This window comes from Sinocyclocheilus grahami, unplaced genomic scaffold (assembly GCF_001515645.1).
Source record: "Sinocyclocheilus grahami isolate Dianchi unplaced genomic scaffold, SAMN03320097.WGS_v1.1 scaffold110.1, whole genome shotgun sequence".
Taxonomy (NCBI): Eukaryota; Metazoa; Chordata; class Actinopteri; order Cypriniformes; family Cyprinidae; genus Sinocyclocheilus; species Sinocyclocheilus grahami.
Genome location: NW_015505289.1, coordinates 1,950,024 through 1,972,782, shown reverse-complemented (window position 1 = coordinate 1,972,782; position 22,759 = coordinate 1,950,024). Strand labels below are relative to the sequence as shown.

At 36.2% G+C, this 22,759-nt stretch overlaps 1 protein-coding gene across 1 annotated transcript in view; it reads left to right on the top strand.

Moving 5' to 3' along the window:
• The window catches only part of grk3 (G protein-coupled receptor kinase 3), a 75,234-nt gene that overhangs the window by 38,873 nt on the left and 13,602 nt on the right, over positions 1-22,759 (top strand). Inside the window, exons 2-13 of the mRNA XM_016277248.1 lie at positions 5,762-5,835; positions 6,070-6,171; positions 7,819-7,893; positions 8,039-8,100; positions 8,197-8,248; positions 8,351-8,442; positions 8,530-8,629; positions 8,715-8,793; positions 9,840-9,970; positions 12,221-12,315; positions 14,746-14,853; positions 17,362-17,428. Of these exons, the coding sequence (XP_016132734.1) occupies positions 5,762-5,835; positions 6,070-6,171; positions 7,819-7,893; positions 8,039-8,100; positions 8,197-8,248; positions 8,351-8,442; positions 8,530-8,629; positions 8,715-8,793; positions 9,840-9,970; positions 12,221-12,315; positions 14,746-14,853; positions 17,362-17,428 (1,037 nt within the window). The remainder of the gene's footprint in view (positions 1-5,761; positions 5,836-6,069; positions 6,172-7,818; positions 7,894-8,038; positions 8,101-8,196; positions 8,249-8,350; positions 8,443-8,529; positions 8,630-8,714; positions 8,794-9,839; positions 9,971-12,220; positions 12,316-14,745; positions 14,854-17,361; positions 17,429-22,759) is intronic.

Here is a 22,759-nt window from a genome sequence, read left to right as displayed (position 1 = left end):
CTGTGCGCGGTTTGAATGAGTGCGCGCAGCTCCGAATGTGCGTGAATGGTTTAAAACACTTGAATGTTTAAATTGGCAAGACTTAGAAACAAGTGCAAACGATCAACTATGATCCGTTTTACCCCTACAAGCTAGTGAACAATGCAAATCAAGGAAGGAATTTTATATCACTGTTCAAGATAGCCCGTCAGGCAGGGTGGGTGAAACATTTTGGTAGCCCGACTGGAAAAAAACAATATCCCCGGGATGTCAGGCTAGCGATTTTTTTGCAAACCCTGGGTTGTGGTTGAGGACAGTGCTGTTTTTTTTTTATTATATATTTATATGATATATTTTTAAAAATATATAAAATAATACAGACTTTTTAGTATTTCCACACAAATTAGCGTACATTTTGGGAAATTATTTCAAAACATTTTGTGTGCAAGTTTGGAGCAGAAATCGGGCAAAATAAAACAAAAGGCTGGTTGCTGATCTCGTTTGAAGCGAAAAACTGACTGGGTCAGATTGATGGCCGGTTGACTGGTGCATTTCTACACAAAAATTATTTGTATAGAATAAATATGTATATATTATATTGAGGGAATGAGTGAGTATAAAGTATCGCAATATATTACTATATCACTGTAATAATAACGTTCATTATGCCTATCATTTCACCTGTATGTTGTACTATTTTGGTGTAAATGTCATTTTAAAACTATTTCATTTCAATTCTTTATTTAAAAAATTATTTATCATGTTTGTGGTGTTTTTTTGTTAGTAATCTCCTGAAGATAATTCCGCTGTGATCCAATTAACGGCAGCATTGCCCTCCTATTTTAACAGTAGTAATCAGCTCGCACTAATGCTGCAGGTATCAGAAGCGGCCACACGCTCAGATCTCAGCGTCCAGCACTGGAACAGTCACACTATGCCACTAGAACAGCATTTCTTCCTCCGTCATCCTTTAATCAGCTCCATTTAAATCACTTGTGAAGACCACATCACTCCTTGACACCCTTGAATTGCATTTCATCTTGTGAGTTTTGCCCTCTGTTTGTCTGTGTGTCTGCCCAATCAAGCGCTGAGACAGGCAGCAGTCGTTAAACCGAGATCCCGTCCCTTCCGCTCATGACGGTGGCCCATTATTGTTACTATGAGAACAGTCTCAACTTTGCTGTCTGTGCTAATTTCCTCCCTCTGCACCACATCGCCAACACGTGAGCGCATGGGTTGTTAAACTGGTAACTTCTGTTGCACTTCATCGAAAAGCAAATAAGTTGAAGATGAGAAGGGAGGTGCTGCAGCTGGTGGGATCTAGTGAAATGAAAGGTCAAGGTGGCTGTCTGATGGAGGATTTTCTGAATTGGGAGAGTGGTGTCTGTCCTGTGATTTAAAGATAATCCTCTGAACAGTAACTAATCTGTGGCCCACTTGTTAGGTTGTTATTATCATCTCTCATTCATTGCGTTTACCTCCACGAGTCACGAATGAAAGCTAAACTGTTTGGGTGAATCTCACAGAAGCGGGTTTGCATCATATTTTAACCTATATCAAAAGGGGGTGAAGTTAAATTGTTTTACATAAAAAAATAAAGCCTTTTTATTGTGTCATTATTAGGGATGCATGATATTAGATTTTTGCCGATATGCTGATATTTTTCAACTAATTTTGGCCAATAGCCAATGCTGATACCATATATATTTCATTTTGTTTGGAAACAACACCAAGTCTCTCCTTTGCAGAAATTATAAAGAAATTATTTTTAATTTTGGTTAGTTTTGAGTCAAAACTTTTTTGTTAGAACTAATAAACATTATTAAATAATTTTTTTTTTATTAGAATACATTGAAAACTTTGAAAATAACTATAATAAAATCAATCTCTGCTTTTTTTTCTCTTATTTTTGTTTCCCAGACAGATGCAGTTTAAACCTTAAATTTTATTTGTGAATTTAACATTAATAGATGGTCTAAAGCAAAAGAGCAGTAAAAATTAAAAAAATATTTTAGAGCTCCTTGTATTTAGGTTTTCATAATCCATTTGAAAAAATGTATACATATTAATAAATAAATCTGTATATATTAAATTATTTAATTTACAAGTGTCATGTCATTTTTATTAATGTAACCTATAGTCTCTGACCTTTAAATCAAAACACTCGTCATTTTATGACATCAATTACTGCTTTACTTATTCAGAAACACAAGTATCTTAATGTTATTTGTGTATTTTACTTTCATTTTATTACAAGTAGGCCAACAGCACCCCCTAAATAAATAAAACGCCTTACCGAACTGGCATTAGGACCCGGGGGAAGCTGCCGCTGCTGTTGCTGCTGCTACACGCGCTAGAGACTGTTAACACTGTGGCACACCAGAGGCATCATTCTATACTTGCGTTCTCAAATTAAATGCAAGGATCCAAAATCAATCTAATCATCATTTAGGCAAAAGTTTGCTTCAAGAATGACCACACTGTTGATGTGATCTTATCGCTAACACACCCCGAATGATTCGTCTTATCAGCAAGGCATATCAGCATCATTTTTTTTTTTTTTCAAATCGGCCGATGTTTACATTTTAAGCCTTTATCAGCCATTTCCAGTAACCTTCCAATAATATTGTGTATATATGGGCCCATAAAAAAAACGAATATTCGAATATTTGTTTATTTAAATGACGTTTAACAAGAAAGTAGTTATTTTTTATTAATCAAGTTTTCGCCACCATTTCTGAACAAGCTTATGATTAGGCATTATACTCAACAATGTTCTACAACGTTGCGTTGTATCTCCAGGTTTTCTTTGTTGAAAACGTGTGTAAACAAAAATGTATATACAAATCCAATTCCAAAAAAGTTGGGACACTGTACAAATTGTGAGTAAAAAAGTATGTCATCTATGTTGTATTCTGAATAAAATATTGAAATTTGAAACTTCCACATCATTGCATTCTGTTTTTATTCACAATTTGTACAGTGTCCCAACTTTTTTGGAATCGGGTTTGTACATAAAGAACAAAAGCATTCGAGCTCAAGCATAGCAAATGGAAAAATAAAGCAGACAGTGCCAATTACAGTACAGTACATACACTGTACTACATACACTACAACATGGGATTAATCAATGCATGCTTTATCATAGTTTATAGATACGAAAGTGGTTAACATTCAAGCCGTTCTTTTTCATCAGTATTATTTGTGATTTGAATTTTGTGAACGGGAGTTCCTCTTTTGCTGTGTTATAAGCCAGGCTTTGGGTGCTTTCACTTTCGAATTCACAATCTTATGAAGTTTTACAAGAAAAGATAATTGTCTGATTTGCTTACATCTACACACCTTTCACTTTTTAAGACTAAAACAAAAGATGGATTCATTGTTATTTGCGCCCCCCCCCCCCTCACTCTCTCTCTCTCTCACTCTCTCTCTCTCTCTCACACATGCTCGCGCACACACACACACAATGCGCAAAACTCCACATTTAAATAGTCAATAGCAAATACTTAAACTAATAACAAAACAGTAGCTGATTCAGAAGCGCCAGATTGTCATAGCAAAGTCAGAATTACCTCCTCTCCTAGGTTCACGACACGGTCGTCCATAAAATGCATTGCTGTTCTGTTGTAAGTAATTTTAAAGATTCCTAAATGCATCTACTTCCGGAAGGCAAAATAAAGTGATTTTGCTTTCGCACTGAAACACACAGCGTCTCCCTGACATGGCTGCATCAACACTGACTGCTGTTACTGAAACCACGCCGCCTTTCTTTTGCGTGCACATTTGGGCGGCATTATGCAAATATCTCCACATAGTGAGGTAGATATGTGGGGGCGTGTTAGAAGGAGCCGTTTTAGGGGGGGTGTGGCAGAGTCTTAACTTTGATAAAAAAGGTTTTGAGACTTTAGTCTTTGCAACTTCAGGGATCTTATCTATGCACAATCAGCTTGTAACACTCCCAAAGAGAAAGGAAAACTTGAAATCGCATCATATGACCCCTTTAAGTAAAAAGTACAACAACAATAAAACAGTTAGGTACAATGACAAACTAGCTTACAAAACGTTTATTAACAAAAACGAATAAGATGAGGCATGGCATAGGCTACACCACATGCTGTATTATATACCGACTAATAAATTACAGAACGTTTAGCAAACACTAAGGAATCAAATAAAAAAGTAAAATAAAAGAGAGCCTCCATAGCTTAACGTGAGGTAAACAGCAAATATAACAAGCTTTTTAAAACGAAAACAAAAAGAAAAGTAAAACTAAACATCCTGTCAGTGATGATGCTTGCATGTTTTTTCCCCACACGAATATCAACATGTTTACCTTCTCTGGTTTAAGAAGCAGTCGTTTACTTTACTTTAGCTTGAAAACCATCCATCGTTTCCTCAATATTCGCGTAATTGTTGCTGCGCGTAGCTTCGCGCTCCTGCTGACGCGGCGAGTAGTGCGGTTTCGTTATGTTTTCAGTTTCGTTTGCCGTTTTATGTTTCTCATTTGCAACAGAAATGGCAGTGCTTATGAGTTGAACAACACGGTGGTCGCGCCAGTGCGACCGCTCACAAAATGTAGTCGCTCAGGCAGAAAAAATGGTCGCAAAATGCGACTATTTGTTTGCAGTCTGGAGCCCTGTATATGGCACGCTGCAACCCGCGCGGTGTTCAGCGCGCAGGTTTCACTCTCCTCATCACTGCGCGGTTTGACGCTCCACTCAGTATTCTGCTCTATGAATGTGCGTTCCACTCGTGTACCGCTCATGCTCACCGGAAAAGCAAAGTCCGCTCAAATAACGTGCTGACTGTAAATTTCTATGCAGTATACTTGTTCCTGTTTGCAGTAGCGCTACTGTGCTGTAACATGGTGTAGGCTAGTAGCCTACAGCTGTACTGGGCAACGCTGGTAAAATGATGCTACCTTCAGTGACGAATAAAAATAATATATTGATATTTAATATTAAGGTAACACTTTACAATAAGGTTCCATTAGTCAATGTTAGTTAATGTATTAACTAACGTGAACGAACAATGAACAATACATTTATTACAGTATTTATTCATCTTTCTTAATGTTAGTTAATGAGAATACAGTTGTTCACTGTTAGTTCATGTTAATTCAGAGTGCATTAACTAATGTTAACAAGCACAACTGTTGATTTTAATAATGCATTAGTAAATGTTGACTAAGATTAATAAATGCTGAAGAACTATTGTTCATTCTTAGTTCATGTTAGCTGAAGTAGTTAACTAATGTTAACTAATGAACCTTATTGTAAAGTGTTACCAATATTAATATAAATTCTGTCCAGTTTTATTGTTACTTTCAGTAAAAGTGTGGTTATTTTATTGGCTTGTGTTTTTAAAATTCAGTATCATTAAAATTGAGTTACATTTAAAAAGTCTTACAAAATCACTTTTATATTATTTAATAAAATAATAAATAATCATTACAAAGCGGTTTCGGTTTTCGGCCAAGTGCATCCAGAAGTTTTGGTTTCGGCCCAGAATTTTCATTTCAATGCATCCCTAATATTTATTCATGGTGGTACAGCTACTGGTACAGCTGTACAGTCTCTTTATTATTTGCTATGGTTATACTTTTGTTTACTTTGGCATGAAAGGAACTTTGACAGGCATCAATATAACTGCTGTTTTATCTGTTTTATATATAAAAAATATATTTTCTTGCATTGTGCATGCTAAAAAGTTCAAATCTTTCCATCATTCATTCTGTTTCACACCTTATCTAACTGTTCTCTTTCCTCCCTCTGTTGTCTAGGTTTCCTCTTGTTCAAGGATTTCTGCATGAACGAGATCGACGAGGCCGTTCCGCAGCTGAAGTTTTATGAGGAGGTAAAATTGGTTTAAATTGATATATATTCCTTTCATTGCTAACACATGTGGGTTTTTTTACTAAATAGTTTCCAAGTTGTGTATTTGACCTGACCTGTCCTTATGCTCTTTATGACCTGAATTGGCACAGCTCGTGAAGTTTTGTTCCCCTTCTATTGACCTGAAGAACACCATGTGTCCTATTAAGCTAAGATGACATCTAAAATGGCCGCAATCTTGTGTTGTCCCCTTCAGATTAGAGAGTACGAGAAGTTGGATTCGGAAGAAGAGAGGCTAACTCGCAGTCGACAGATATATGACGTCTACATAATGAAGGAGCTTCTGTCGTGTTCACATGTAAGAAAACATTTGGCAGAGTGTATAAAATGATCACTAGCAATAATGTCACATGCATATGACAAAGGGCTGCACAATAAAGAAATACTAAAGATTATCTCTTTGCCATTTTGCATTAAAATGATTTTAAAGGGGTCATATGATGCGATTTCAATTTTTCCTTTCTCTTTGGAGTGTTACAAGCTCTTGTTGCATAAAGAAGATCTGTAAAGTTGCAAAGACTAAAGTCTCAAATCCAAAGAGATATTCTTTTTAAAAGTTAAGAGTCAGCCACACCTACCTAAAACGGCTCATTCTAACACGCCCCCACATGTCTACGTCACGATGTAGGAAGATTTGCATAACTACTTTTTGCATAAGAAGGCATACATTCTATTCTTGCTGTAGTATTGTTGTTGCCGCAGCCGCCATGTTGTGAAGGCGCTGTGTGTTTCGTTGTGAAAGCGAAACTACTTTGTTTGACCTTCCAAAAGAGGACGATATCTGCTTCGTTATGCCTAGAGCTGATCCGTGCTGGTCACTGAGGAAATACATCAACTTCGCACTGTGGATTGCCGGATCAGCTTTCACTGTGGACGAAGCAGAATCCAGCCCGGGGTTGTCACATGTGGTTGCCGCAAGGCCGCCCGCCGCCAAATTGGCACCGGGTTTCGGTACCCAACCCTAAGCTTGAGGTATTTGGCCAATCACAACGCACTGGATAGCTGGCCAATCAGAGCACACCTTGCTTTTCAGACCGATGAGCTTTGTAAAAATTGATACGTTTCAGAAAGGTGGGCATAGAGGAGAAACAATAATGTACACTATGAGGAAAATAATGTGTTTTTTTAACCTTAAACCGCATAAACACATTTCATTACACCAAATACACAAAATAATGTTATTTTTATCAACATCATATGACCCCTTTAAAACTTGTCACGTGCAGTATGTTATTTAGACCTCTTCCTGTTTTTCTATTTGTGTATATAAACTTTTATTTATATATTATAATTTCCTATGCATTATATTTTTCTTTATATATATATATATATATATATATATATATATATATATATATATATACACACCACATTACAAATAATAAACTTTTTTTTAATATCTATTTTTTTAAATATAAAAATATAGGAGGGACTATGGTTCTTATTGTCCATTGAAGATCCGGAGACTCCATTCAGATGTTATATTTTTCTATGTAATATATTTTTTTATATATATATATATATATATATATATATATATATATATATATATATACACACCACATTACAAATAATAAACTTTTTTTTAATATCTATTTTTTTAAATATAAAAATATAGGAGGGACTATGGTTCTTATTGTCCATTGAAGATCCGGAGACTCCATTCAGATGTTTCTGTTGAGAAAACAAGTGTCCCATTAGGCTCCGTCAGACTCCAGTCGGAGCTTTTCAGAAACAGGAAACCTGAATGAAGCAACACAATGGCCTATAGGACACTCAAGGCCTGTGCGATTATGTCACAGTGTTTTATGTTGTGATAACCGGGAATGCTTAGGAGGTTAATGTCGAAGCTTGACGTTTGTTCAGGGGGAACAGTTCTTGTTGTTTTAGTGTTTTGACCTCCCTTATCGCAAAATGCCACTTAATCTACCTTCCTTTCTCACAGCCCTTCTCTAAGAAGGCAGTAGACCATGTCCAGACTCACCTAGCAAAGAAACAAGTTCCTCCAAATCTCTTTCAGGTAAGTCCCCTAACACGAAATAAAATCTAACCTGTTTTTCCGGGTGCTGGTTGGCTTTTGTGCATGAAACACAAAGGAAGTAAAGTGTTTAGGTAGCAGGACTCCCAATAGATCCTGATGCATTTGTTTGCTTTCCTTTTTCTAGCCATATATAGTCGAAATCTGTGATAGTCTTCGAGGAAAGATCTTTCAGAAATTCATTGAAAGGTGACGTTGACAGCTACAAAAAAGCATACTTTTATACTTTTTTTGTTGCTTGAGAATGATTTTAACATCTTTAAATCCTTTTGCTTCTCCCTATAGTGACAAGTTCACACGTTTTTGCCAGTGGAAGAATGTAGAGCTCAACATCCATGTGAGTTTTTCCTTATATTTGGTGCTTTTTATTCACCTGTAAGTTGTTTATTTTCCTTTATAAACTGGTTTTCTTTAATGTTGCTCTCGATTTTGCAAATAGTTGACGATGAATGACTTCAGCGTGCATCGGATCATCGGCAGAGGGGGGTTTGGTGAGGTATATGGTTGCAGGAAGGCAGATACAGGGAAAATGTAAGTGCTGTTGTAAGGATTCAACCAAAAACAAGCCAAATTTGTGTTCACATAAAAGCATCTGCTCACTTACTGTGTGTGTCTCAGGTATGCCATGAAGTGTTTGGATAAAAAGCGGATCAAAATGAAGCAGGGAGAAACGCTGGCACTCAACGAGAGAATCATGCTGTCGTTGGTCAGCACCGGGGTGAGTGACATACACAAACTCGGACTGCACACTAACATCCCTGTCTCGCTTGTTTGACCCTCTCTATATCTTTCTCTCTCTGCAGGATTGCCCTTTCATAGTGTGTATGACATATGCCTTCCACACTCCTGATAAATTGTGTTTCATCCTGGATTTGATGAATGGTAAGGGCAACCATCATCTCTTCGGCCTGCTATAGGCTTGTTCACACAGTGTGAATACACATCACAAAAATTGTTCGTTTTTAGTTTAGTGCCTAATGCTAAAGCTTCAAATACATTAATTTTTTTGGCACCAAAAAAATCAGCAGTTTAATGTTTTGACTCTTTCATGACATTGAAATACTATTGTAGTTTTTTTTATGTTTTGAAGTAGATTTTTTTTGCTGAAAATTTGAATTTGGTGTGAATACCATGAATCCTCAAATCTCAGAGATCCAAGCCAACACTACCCAGTTTGAGATTGTAAAAGCCTGTTTAGGGTTCTAAATTTGGCCTTCCTCTATAACTGAATGTCAGCTTGAACATGGGGCGGAGCTTCCTCTTCAGACACACTCACACTTCCTGTATATGTGTTGCAGCATGGGCCACTTCTCTGAACGTCCTTCTGGATTTGTGAAACAATCATATCACTTACGCAGGTCTTCAGAAACAGAGGAACATACTCTACAAAAGCGTTTAGACACTGAGTCCATTAATAATAACCCCTATTACGTTTTCTCAGAAATGTCCAATTTTCAAGTGGCTGTTCATGTGACGGCTCTCCATCAAACTACTCTTACTGGGTAGACTAGAAGATCCCTAACTGACCTATTATTTGAAACATAATCAGAGGGGATAAGTGTTTTGCAAACTGCAATTAAATATAAATGTCATTCCTCAAAAAAAGCTGTTGCGCAAGTTTCAGTAAATTCAAAATGTGAATTTAATCAAGAAGAAATCATCAGGTTTCTCAACAGATTCGATGGTGATTTCAGGGATTTCTTCAGTAGCTGTTATTTTGTTTTATTTTATTATGGTTTCTTTTATTTTACTATATTTTAGATGTTTTTAAGAAATTTCCTTACAAACAACTTAAATAGTAATTAAATTAATTGGTTGCAAGGTTTAAAATCACTGATTCATGAAATTTATTGGGATTTATATTCTATTTACTGGTCATATACATTTATAAAACAGTGTAATAATTTGATTGTACTTGTGTCTTTCAGGTGGAGACCTTCACTATCACCTATCTCAGCACGGCGTCTTCAGCGAGAAGGATATGCGTTTTTATGCAGCTGAGATCATACTGGGCCTCGAACACATGCACAATCGATTTGTCGTCTACAGAGACCTCAAGGTAAGGTCATCGCTGTCTCAGTCGTTCTTTTTTCACAGAGAAAGGATCGTTCATACTGTCCTCTGTCACTGGAAAGCCTGTTGATCTGTGCTTGTGATTCCCTGTTGCCGCTGAAGAGGGAAAATGAAATGTTCCGTTCGAGTTTGTGTATTTTGTAACATAAGCTTGTATCTGTTCTGTGTCGTCTGAGGTTATTTTTTATTAAGTTTGGCTGAGCTGTCTCTCTTGGCAGCACTATTTATTGTTTTTAAACGGAAAAGTACGTCATATTACGGAGCGAGTCGAGGTTAACCTACAGTTCCACACGTAGAGTGTAGCCTGCCATTGCGATGGCCGCGAATATCATGTAATTTGTCAACCCTCCATGTGGAAGCAGCAGGAGTATAGTTATGCGATCATTGTGAAATATGCCGTTTTAAGTGAGATGTTTGCTGAGGAGATATAGGATCTTCCCTGGCAAGCTTCTGAAACGGGAGATTGCACATGCGAGCGGGTGCATTCTGTGAGCGAACAATCCTGTTGTTTTTCCACAGTATCACAGCTGTTTGTGTTGAAGAAAAACTCTGCTCTGAGCAGCGCTCCTGAGAACCATAATACACAACATGATTTTCAGTGTAGTGTCTCTCTTACAGGGAAAGTTCACCCAGAAATGAAATTCGTCAGTTTACTTGCCCTCATGTCGTTCTGAACTTGTATGCTGCAATTTTTACGTGGAACAGAGGAGATGCTTTTTGATGAGTCTTTTTATACATTGGTAGTTTAAAGCTCATAGGAAATCTCATTGGTCAAAATCCCAGGAAATATTTATGTATGTATGTGTTTGTTTGTTTATTGGGCCAAAATATTGCCATATCAGTCGATATCGATAATTATCACAAGAAATTTTAAATATTTCTTTCTTTCAAGTTTAAAGGCAGATTATTGCTCCTAAATGAAAGTTGTAGAAACCAGACCATTAATTGTGGTTTTAAACTGCTCTTTATGTTCAGAACATGACCATTCAGAAACACTTCATGTTTTTGAATTCTTTACACTTTTCCAGTCATTTTTCCTTAAAATAAATGTCTTTGTTTCTGCATGTTCTAATGAGTGACTATTGTTTCAAAACATGAGACGGGTTTGTGTTCCTGACTTTGATGACACGAATCTTCAGTACAGTTTGCAGTGCAGGCTGCAATATTAATAATACTAATTTTTTTGGTCTCATACACATTTGAGAGCAGCTAGTAGTACTTTGAATAAGGATGCAGATGTAAATTTATATTCATCATCAAAAACAGTAACATCTGTAAAAAATGTAACAACCTCATTTTTAAATGGTAAAGTGTAATTATTCTGTTTGAGTTGTATTAAAATTAACCATTGGTCTTCCATAGTAGCATACATTTAGATCATGATAACCACAGTTAAAACCACACATATGGTTACCCTAGTAAAAATGCAAATATATGGTTTCTAGGTATTTGTATGAAAAACGGTAGTCTAAATACATTTGGTATAAATGCACAAACGCTACAGCTTAATCACACAAATACAGTAATTATATTCAATTACTCCTTTAATACATGTCTACATGGTAAATGATGGTGATTTGTAGATTGAAAACCCTTCTGACTGTATCATTGCGCACAGTGTTTCCCGTTTGTCAGCACTATTTCATCTGGCTTCAAACTAGTTGAAATTACCGAGTCCTTTGTGTTCTTCACTGAATTTAAGCGCTTCACACTGGATCTCACATTGCTGTTTAGTGGTCGTGTGACGAGACTTATCAGCGAGTAAACGCATCTGCTCTAGTGAGCTCGCGCTGCGCTGCCGAGCAGATAAATGGTTCAAAGGAGTAGTGCTGTTTTGTTCCGCCTTTGGCTCATAAACATCATATCGAACATTTATCAAACTCTTGTTACCGGTTTATCGAGAAAAAATAAATTGTGATAATTATCGTTATTGTTTTGTTGCCAGCCCTATTTATTTATTTATTTTGAAATCTCTTAAGTCAGAATGTATATTAAAGATCAAATATGTTCTCATTGGCTGTTATTGTGTGACACTGTGTGATATAAATGCTTTTTTCACTGGACCGTTTTGGCTTTGCGCTTAGACAAAATGCTACACTAATGCGGTTTTTCTTAATTAAATGTACTCCGTTTAATCACAGTGGTGCTGTTTTTGTAGATGTTCACAAAAAGACAGTCTGTTCTTTATCAGGCTCTTATTTTTTTGGTCTGTTGGATCACTTTCTGTTCCCCACAGCCTGCAAATATCCTCTTAGATGAACACGGACACGTTCGCATCTCTGACCTGGGCCTGGCCTGTGATTTCTCCAAGAAGAAACCTCACGCCAGCGTGTAAGTTCCTCTTCATGAGTATTCAAAACTCATCTTTTATTAGTGTAAAATAAAAGTGCCTGTTGTTTGGGGAAGGTGTGGTTGCTTCTGTTCTCTGATTATGTTTCTTTGAGCATACACATGTTCTTTGTTGTCTCATACTCACGCATATTGCAGTTTTTTTATACCGCAGTCTAATCCGTTTTCTCTGTGCATGTATACAGATTTTTTCACTAACGAATTGCTTACAAGCAGACACGTTATACTTGTATGCAATGTTTGCGCTCACATATTTGCATGCAGTATGTTTTGGCTAGTTATTTCAGTGTCCTTTAATCTGAATTGTTTTGATGAATCTCTTTATTTTGCAATGAATTTGTTTGTTAGAAACATTTTACATTTGAAGGGGACAGTTAAGATTTTTATTTTGAAATGAATTATTGTACACTATGGTTCAGAAGTTCACAAAGGCTGCATTTATTTAACCAAAAATACAGTAATATTGTGAAATATTATTACAATTTAAATTAACTTATATTTTAATATATATTAAAAAATACTTTATTCCTGTGGTGACAAAGCTGAATTTTCAGTGTCCCGTGATCCTTTAGAAATCATTCTGATATGCTGATTTGATGCTCACAAAGCATTTATTATCAATGTTGAAAACCAGTTTTTGCTGCTTAAACTGATATATTTTTTTCCAGAGTTCTTTGAATAGAACATCGTTTGTTTAAAATTTAGCAATATTATAAATGGCTTTAATTTTTTTTAATGAATTTAATATGTCCCTGCTGAATAAAAAATATTAATTTCTTTTTTAAATTATATTTTAAATGGTGGTGTAATAAGCAGACAAACTGATGTTTTCAAAGCAAAGCTCTGTCTCTCATGCATTGAAAGTAAGTTGTACAAATAAAATTGTTGTGGATATGACGTCATAGCTGTGACAATTTTAACATATGACCCTCTCGTTTACATGTCAGCACCAATTCAATGCTCATTTCACATTCAAAGGGCCTGGACAGTTTTATTTATAAAAAGTTCTCTCTTAAATATGGACAGTACAATCTTAAAAGCACAGTAGCAAAAACATCCTGGTAAATTCAAAGGGTTAGAGAGAGGATGGAAAACCTTTTATGTGTAATGTAGCAGTTCTTTGACTGTTTGTGTTATGTATGAGAATGAGCTTTGTTGTGTTTACAGTCAGTGTGTGCTCAGCCTGGGGGGTATGTGTGTACGCTTTGAATTTAATGTGCATTAATTGCTGTATGTTTCTTTGAGCATACACATGTTCTTTGTTGTCTCATACTCACGCATATTGCAGTTTTTTTATACCGCAGTCTAATCCGTTTTCTCTGTGCATGTATACAGATTTTTTCACTAACGAATTGCTTACAAGCAGACACGTTATACTTGTATGCAATGTTTGCGCTCACATATTTGCATGCAGTATGTTTTGGCTAGTTATTTCAGTGTCCTTTAATCTGAATTGTTTTGATGAATCTCTTTATTTTGCAATGAATTTGTTTGTTAGAAACATTTTACATTTGAAGGGGACAGTTAAGATTTTTATTTTGAAATGAATTATTGTACACTATGGTTCAGAAGTTCACAAAGGCTGCATTTATTTAACCAAAAATACAGTAATATTGTGAAATATTATTACAATTTAAATTAACTTATATTTTAATATATATATTAAAAAATACTTTATTCCTGTGGTGACAAAGCTGAATTTTCAGTGTCCTGTGATCCTTTAGAAATCATTCTAATATGCTGATTTGATGCTCACAAAGCATTTATTATCAATGTTGAAAACCAGTTTTTGCTGCTTAAACTGATATATTTTTTTCCAGAGTTCTTTGAATAGAACATCGTTTGTTTAAAATTTAGCAATATTATAAATGGCTTTAATTTTTTTTTAATGAATTTAATATGTCCCTGCTGAATAAAAAATATTAATTTCTTTCAAAAAAAATAAATCTTACTGTCCCCAAACTTTTAAATGGTGGTGTAATAAGCAGACAAACTGATGTTTTCAAAGCAAAGCTCTGTCTCTCATGCATTGAATGTAAGTTGTACAAATAAAATTGTTGTGGATATGACGTCATAGCTGTGACAATTTTAACATATGACCCTCTCGTTTACATGTCAGCACCAATTCAATGCTCATTTCACATTCAAAGGGCCTGGACAGTTTTATTTATAAAAAGTTCTCTCTTAAATATGGACAGTACAATCTTAAAAGCACAGTAGCAAAAACATCCTGGTAAATTCAAAGGGTTAGAGAGAGGATGGAAAACCTTTTATGTGTAATGTAGCAGTTCTTTGACTGTTTGTGTTATGTATGAGAATGAGCTTTGTTGTGTATACAGTCAGTGTGTGCTCAGCCTGGGGGGTATGTGTGTACGCTTTGAATTTAATGTGCATTAATTGCTATGTTTGCAGAGGAACTCATGGCTACATGGCACCTGAGGTTCTGCAAAAAGGAACAGCGTACGACAGCAGCGCCGACTGGTTCTCTCTGGGCTGCATGCTGTTCAAACTCTTGCGAGGGTAAGACCGCCCTCTGCAGTGGCCTGCTCATGAATTCTTTATTTGTCTCTCTCTCTCTCTCTCTTTTAGTCTCTGTCTGTGTTTCTCACCTGTTTGATGTGGAGTGTAAAGTTTAAATGTCATGGGTTTGGAAGTAGGAGGTCAGGAGCAACCATCATAGAGAAGAAAGACACAGAGAGTGGGGGTGGAGACCGCTGAAAAGGTTGCTAGGTAGAGAGTGGGGGGTGTGCGGAAGATGTAATGGGGGGAGGAGTCTGGGGCATGTCTTTCCACTGAAGTGTGTCATACGCTCTTCAAAGCAGAATGGAAGCAGGTCAGAACAGGCCCAGAAACGCTATATATTTGTAAACTTTACAAAAAAAATTTTTTTTCCTTCTCTATATTCTCTAAATACATATATACATGTATATATTTATCATTAAATTATACAGTGCACAGCATAAATGAGTACACCCCGTCTGATTAAATATAAAATATGTATTTTCTTAAAGATCACTAATATAATTCATAGAAAGATGGCAAAATTGAAGGCATCTTCAGTTTCAGGTTTTTGTATTACATCACACAGTGGTGTGTGAATTCATGACAGCGTTGATAAAGTACAACTCCCTCACACCTTCAGCACTCATGCATCCCTATAGAAGAGCTTTACTACCACTGAATGCCACTGTGGGAACCAGGCACTTCTCTCTGTACTCCTCTTCTAGCAACACCAGAACATTTTGGATGCTGTTAGATCTGAAATGATTGAATTGGTCTCATGAGACCAGAGTATGGATTCCCAGAAGTCTATATTTTGTAAATATGGGCCTTGGAAAAAGCTAAATGAGTTTATTGTGCTTTGACTACAGTCGGTAGTTCTGGTGTGGATAAACAACCATGCATGTCACTTCTGCATGCTGCATCTTACTCTGTGAGATAAAGTGTCACTCTTTTCACAGCTTTTGCCGGCTATGAGACACTTTCACAGAGTTTCTCCTGCTGTTTTTCTAGCAAAAACTCACTCATCACTAATTGAAAGCTTAAAGTGAAGACTTGATTATTTCAGGGGCCTTTTCACATGTCCATTGTTTTTGAATTTCTGTGTTACTTTGGCTATATTTTCACACTTAAAACAAAACAAAACAAAGCATTCCTCTTGTACCATTGCCCTCTTTTATGCTAAGAATAAATCTCCTGACAGTTCTCTCTCAAGTGGTTTCATTGTTAGCATAGAAAAATTAATTTCTTTGTTTCTGCATGTTCTAATGAGTGATTATTGTTTCAAATCATGAGACGGGTTTGTGTTCCTGACTTTGATGACACGAATCTTCAGTACAGTTTGCAGTGCAGGCTGCAATATTAATAATACTAAATATTAATTTAAAAAAATTCGGTCTCTCATACACATTTGACAGCAGCTAGTAGTACCTTGAATAAGGATGCAGATGTAAATTTATATTCATCAAAAACGGAAACATCTGTAAAAAAAATTTAACAACTTAATTTTTATATGGTTAAGTGTAATTAATCTGTTTGAGTTGTATTAAAGGGGTCATATGATGCCGATAACCACAGTTAAAACCACACATATGGTTACCCTAGTAAAAATGTAAATATATGGTTTCTAGGTATTTGGTTTCATTAAGTCGGAGTATGATTCAGTGGACCATATAACTTAATTATCAAGAAATGACTTGCCTTTAACAGTTTTGGTTCAACATACTTACCTGTTGATCAATACTTACCTTAACCTTACACCAGATTTTTTTTTGCGAACCTGTAAACGCCCACATCACCTCTGTAAACAAAGCATGAAGATTCATCAACTTTCAGGAGGGTGTACTCATTTTTGCAACACAACATTTGATCACTTTGATAAGAAAATGGCATTTTCTTGAATAATTTTAACTTTCTTCTTTAGTAACTGATCAAGCAGACTTGCTGGAATATTATAGCTGTAAAACACCATAACATGTCTTCTAAGCAAAGAGTAATTGCTGAATTTGTTAAGTTTCAGAGGGGGTGTACTCATTTATGCTCTGCACTGTATATAAAGTAAATATATAATTTTAATGATAATTTTTTATAAATACATATAATTTTAATGATTATTTCTACAGTTCTATATGCAATGTATGTGTGGTTATTTATAAATTAATATAAATGTGCGAGTAAATATAAATACATTTTAATGATTATTTATAGTATCTTATAAATAAATAATGTTGTTATAACATATTCATATTAAATTAACAAAAACTATTTTAATAGTTAACATTAAAACTGGCAGTTAGCCTTTCAATGGATGCTGATCCATCTCAATTGTTGCTTTGCAACAAAACGATAAGACAGTTAGATGCTTATGTCTCACGATCAATGACTGAGATTGAAACATTTTTGAACTCTAATGGAAACCCCCCTCCTGACTACACGTCACAGCTAAATCACTACTTGTGTCCTCTGTATAACTTTCGCGAGGCTAAGCACTGTGTTCAGTTACATGAACTGTTTCTTCTGTTCTCGCAGGCACAGCCCATTCAGACAGCACAAGACCAAAGACAAACATGAGATTGATCGCATGACCCTTACCATGGTAAGAAACCAAAGAGGTTGTTTCTCTTTATGTATCTTCACACATAATCACATATATATATACATATATATATACATATATATATATATATATATATAAATGAGTGCTCTGATTTAACCCTCTGGTTTTGTGGCATTTTTGATTGTACAGATAAGAGCAATATGGCATTTGAATCTGTAAGGGGCTACTTTTCTATACACTTATAATAACAACAAAACGCTGTGCTTTTGTAAAATTAAGAAAACAAACAGGGTGCGCTTTCTGCCGTCTCGGTCTCTGTGAACTACTTTCTGAAACGTGTCACAAAAATGAACCAAAACTCAGTGAATACTTGACACACAGACACTTGGCCATAACCAGGGTTTGAAAATTAGTGAAGTCTGGGGTGGGGTTAAGAGTTGTACTTTAATAACCCCTACAAATACAACTCATTATATACACTAAACACTTTAAAAGAGACAGACATGTAGATGTTTGTGAAAGATGTTTTCTGTTTTGGAGGGATGAACATTGTTAAATTATATCATTTATTGCATCAAAATGTGTTAATACTTTACTATAGGTTAGGGGTGGATCATTTTATCAGTTGTTTATTATTTATGCAACAATACATATTTACTGATATAGTTTTCATTAATAACCATTGCTATATAAATGATAACTGTCTAGTGCTCTTATGAGTGTTTTTAGCATGACTTTGTGAAAATGTAACTACTATACACCTTATTCTTCAACACGGAAGTAAGCCTATGGGCAAGACTTCCGGTTCATTAGCCGCTTTAGGGAAATAACGAGAAGAATAACAACGTGCAGTGAACGGTAAAACTGTTTGCACCACAAACCAGTGTGTACATAATATAAGTATAATACATTAAAATAATATGGTTAGACACATGAATTTGCAATGTCAAGCAGCAAAACGAGCTGTTTTGTACAGCTAAAAATAGCTGGACATGGATGAGAACGGAAGCCAGACCCATAAAAATTACAAATGGCCGTACCCACTCTTACGGGACGAATAAGGTGGATACTGAATTAAATAGCATAGACTTCTTCATGGCTAGTGTTTGCATATTTCATTCTGTAACCTACTTGTTCTACAGATCTGTGTACTAGTGTTAAAATGCTACTGTTTTAAATCGCATTGATAACGTTTCTGACAGATAATATCATGATGATTTTTGCATTTGCCTTACCGAATGTGGTATCCTGTCAGCAATAACCTGTCTGTGGGCTTTTTTGATTACTGTCAGTTCCCGAGCCAGCAAACAGTGTTGCCAGATATTATGAAAATAAATAAAAACCTCAAAATTAAAAAAAAAAAAACCAAAATTTGTTCAAATCTTTTGCAAATAAGATCAGATAAAGATGTTGCTAACCCTAAACTGCAACTTCCCTCTTTATTAATTTTCTAAAGTGTCAAATTAAGTGGGAAAAGACAAATCCAAAGATGCTTATAATAGCTGGATCTCCGCCCGCACCCTCACTCACAACTCTCTCACACCTTGTTCACTCCGCCAGCATCATTTTCATACCACAGACACTAAACATTGTTGCAAACTGTCTAAACGTATACATGCAGACACTCACATGAGGAGGTTTAAACGGCAAATTACTCGTATATCGGTGACCTCATAGCTGGCTATGGTCTTGTCTACTTTTAAATGAAGTAATTTAAAAAACAAATGTTCTCTGGTAAAGTAATCCGTATGAAACAAACGCGAGGTCCAGTCTTTCCCGTCTGAGCTCATTATCTGTAATGTGATCATGCCCACGCGCAGCACGCGCCATTCAAACGGTAATCATCCACGTGAGATATGCGAACCTGTAAACGCCCACATCACCTCTGTAAACAAAGCATGAAGATTCATCAAGTTCATCTAGGATACTTTTAGTTTCTGGAAGAAGACTCGCTGAGAGGAATAAGCCAGAATTTACCTCAGAAGGCGGCGGCGATGCGACACGACGTGTGGCTTGAGCAGTGGAGGAGATCATTTCTGATGAGTAAGTCATGTTTTATTACTTGCATTAGTTGTTATTGTGTTATTGAGACATAACCTGTACAGATTTTGCTTTACCCAAACTGTAATTACTGACTAAATGTATGAAATCAAGTGAAACATTTTTAAATGTTTCATTTCATTGCATCTAAAATTATTACGGTCCAGGATGTTTTTTTTTTTAATGTTCTATAAAATATAAAACAATATGATATAAAAGTAATATGAGTGTTTACACTGTAATACTATGAATGTTAGGGTACTTTCACACTAGCACGTTTGGTGCACACCCGGGTTCAATTGGCGTCAGAGTTCGGTACGTTTGGCTAGTGTGAAAGCTGTCATGTGAACGTGGGTGCGCACCGACCGAACCCGAGACTACCTGAAGGAGGTGGTCTGAGTTCGATTGCACTCGAACCATGGCGCGGTTCGCGTGAATATGAAAGCAACACGGACTCTGGTGCGCACTTGTTCAGGAAATAAAGTAACCTGCGCATACGTTTTAGCACATTACAATGTATTTTCTTCAATAAAACATATAAGTGAGGATAGTGTTGCTGATTTACTTTGGATTCGAGCGAGACTGAGCCTGTTCGCGTGTAGCAACTGCAATCAGAGCGGCAAATGAATGGTAATCCACTATCTCCTCAAAATAGCCGTCTACATGCGATGCACATACAGTAAACCCATATGCCGTTTACTCTGCTGCGCATAATAGCTCCAAATTAATTCAAAAACACAATATATTGACCTAAGTTCTGTTTTCTGTCATATGTTGTGCATGTTTGTGATGACGTAAGGTAAACGCAAACACACATAATAAAACCGTATCAAGAGTGTGAAACCAGACAAACGCTACGGGGGGTGCCGGGAACAATCGCACTCTGGTTCAAACCACATCAAACGAGCCCAGTGTGAAAGCCACCTTAGAGTCTAAGAATGTTTAGACCAATCTTTACTTTGAAATACTCTGTTTGCAAATGTATGTCGATGTTTATAACGTGCTTAATAATAATTTAGTTTCTCAGACATAAAATGTCTTTGTATTTTATAATGCATACAAAATGTGCTTGTGTTTATGACTACAAAATAATGTTTTTTAGGACTTATGAGTGGGCAATATTAGTGATTGCTAATGTAATAATATAGTTGCTCCTGATATCAACAAGCTAATATATGTTTTGTTTTGTTTTGTGAACAGATAACTTGAAGACTTCACTTCAAAGTGTTTTCCTCTGAGAGTGCTGTATCAACATCAGAATCTGTTCAACTGCACTGGGCTGATATTCTTTACAAATATGGTAAATAAGCTCCATGACTACTGATGATGGGGCTGGGTTTTTTTTCTTAAATCCGTGGAAAGAAGCAGTAAACACCTTGGAAATACCAGTTATGGTTTACATGTTTCAACAGTGGAACAAGATCTGTTTTCAAGAAAAGCACAAAGGTGTGTGACTGTTCAAGTCTCTGTGTTTAGATCAGTGTGCTCAATAATGTGTCTTTGACCTTCACTGTGTATATTTTGATTATATTATGTTGTAAATAAAATACAAATAATCAAAACACCCATTATTTTAGTCTCCTCACATTCATTCTTACCTGCCTCACAGTCACACTGATGGCCCATTAGGGGAGGGGCCTTTTTCTCTCAGGTGTGAATCACTACATATTCATGGCCATTGTCACTCCCTCACATACGGCCTTTCTGACACAAAACATGTCTTACAAAAATTAAATCAATATATTGTTTTCTGTGAATGAGTGGGCAGGATGATTTTCACATTATTTTATAGCAATAACTCCAGTCTACCACATCCAGTTCTCAAAAGTCTTGTGGACAAATGTTCTGTATGTGTTTTATGGCCTTATTTCAGTATTTAGCCGTTTTTATTTTTCCACTAACACATAAACGTTGTTTTCTCAAAAACACAAACATGTGCATTTCATATTGCTTACATATTATTGCAGAACAGTTTGTGCTGAATACAGTGTAATCGGACTTTAGCCATTAATATGTTTTTAAGATACTGAAAAAAAGCACAAATGTCAGGACATGTCAAAACCTCTCCAGGGCCCCAAAACTCCCTCAGACCCTAGAGGGTTAAGTTAGATTGATGATGGATAAAATGGGAAGAAAATTCCCATCGAATAAATTAGGCCAGCACCTACCAAGAACATCTTAGCAACCACCCAGTTCTTAGTTATAGCTGTAAAGACTTCAGTTGAATCTTCTGTCAGTTCAAACTAGAAAGAGCTCCCTTATGCTGATTGACTGATATTGCTGTGAAACAGGAGTTGGGTAAACGAGCCACAGCTTTCCATGGAAGTGAAGAGGGAACATTTCATCACAGGAGCACCTGTGCCTTCATACCCACTATGTTTAACAAGGGAATGCTAATGGAGAGGAATTTGCATCCACGCTTTGCATTTACTGTCGTCCTCTCACCATCACAGTAATTTAGTCCTCATCGAGCTGCCACGCTCTTGACTGTTGTACAGTCACTAGAAAGGAAGTCACTTGTTTTTAATGCTGATTTTGTCATTTTCCTTCAAAATGAAGACACAAGTGAGCTGTCTACTTAAAGGGGTCATATGATGCAATTTTAAAGATCATTATTTTGTGTATTTGGTGTAACAGAATATGTTGACATGCTTTAATGTTCAAAAAACACATTATTTTTCAAATACTGTACATTATTGTAGGTCCTCTATGCCCCACCTCTCTCAAACACGTCGTTTTCAACAAAGCAAATACTTAAACTGATAACAAAACATACTTACAGTCGCTGATTCAGAAGCGCCAGATTGTCATAACAAAGTTGGAATTGACCCTTTTTTCTTTTTTTTTCTTTTTTTTAGAAATAGCCTTTGTATAACTAAAATAACTTTTATAAAGAATATCTCTTTGGATTTGAGACTTTAGTCTTTGCAACTTTACAGATCTTCTTTCTGCACCAAGAGCTTGTAACACTCCAAAGAGAAAGGAAAACTTGAAATCGCATCATATGACCCCTTAAAGCATCCGTGATCCCGAAGGCAAAATTATGCTACTTTCGGAGACATCTTGTTTTGAAAGTAGGCCCAAAATACATTGTGCAACTTAAAGGTCCACTGAAATGCTTAGAAACACGCAGCGTTAAGGCTTGTTCACACCGGGACGAATATCGTGTGCGATGATCGCCGACGTTTAACGCCTCGTGACTAAACAAAGGGAGCCAATGTGAGTGTGCACACCTATGCTCAAAACGCGAGGCGTAAAAGCATAATATTTTTTTTTAAACGCCTCTGGCTCATTTTTTTGGTTTGACGCACCGCGTTAAAAACTGGCCGA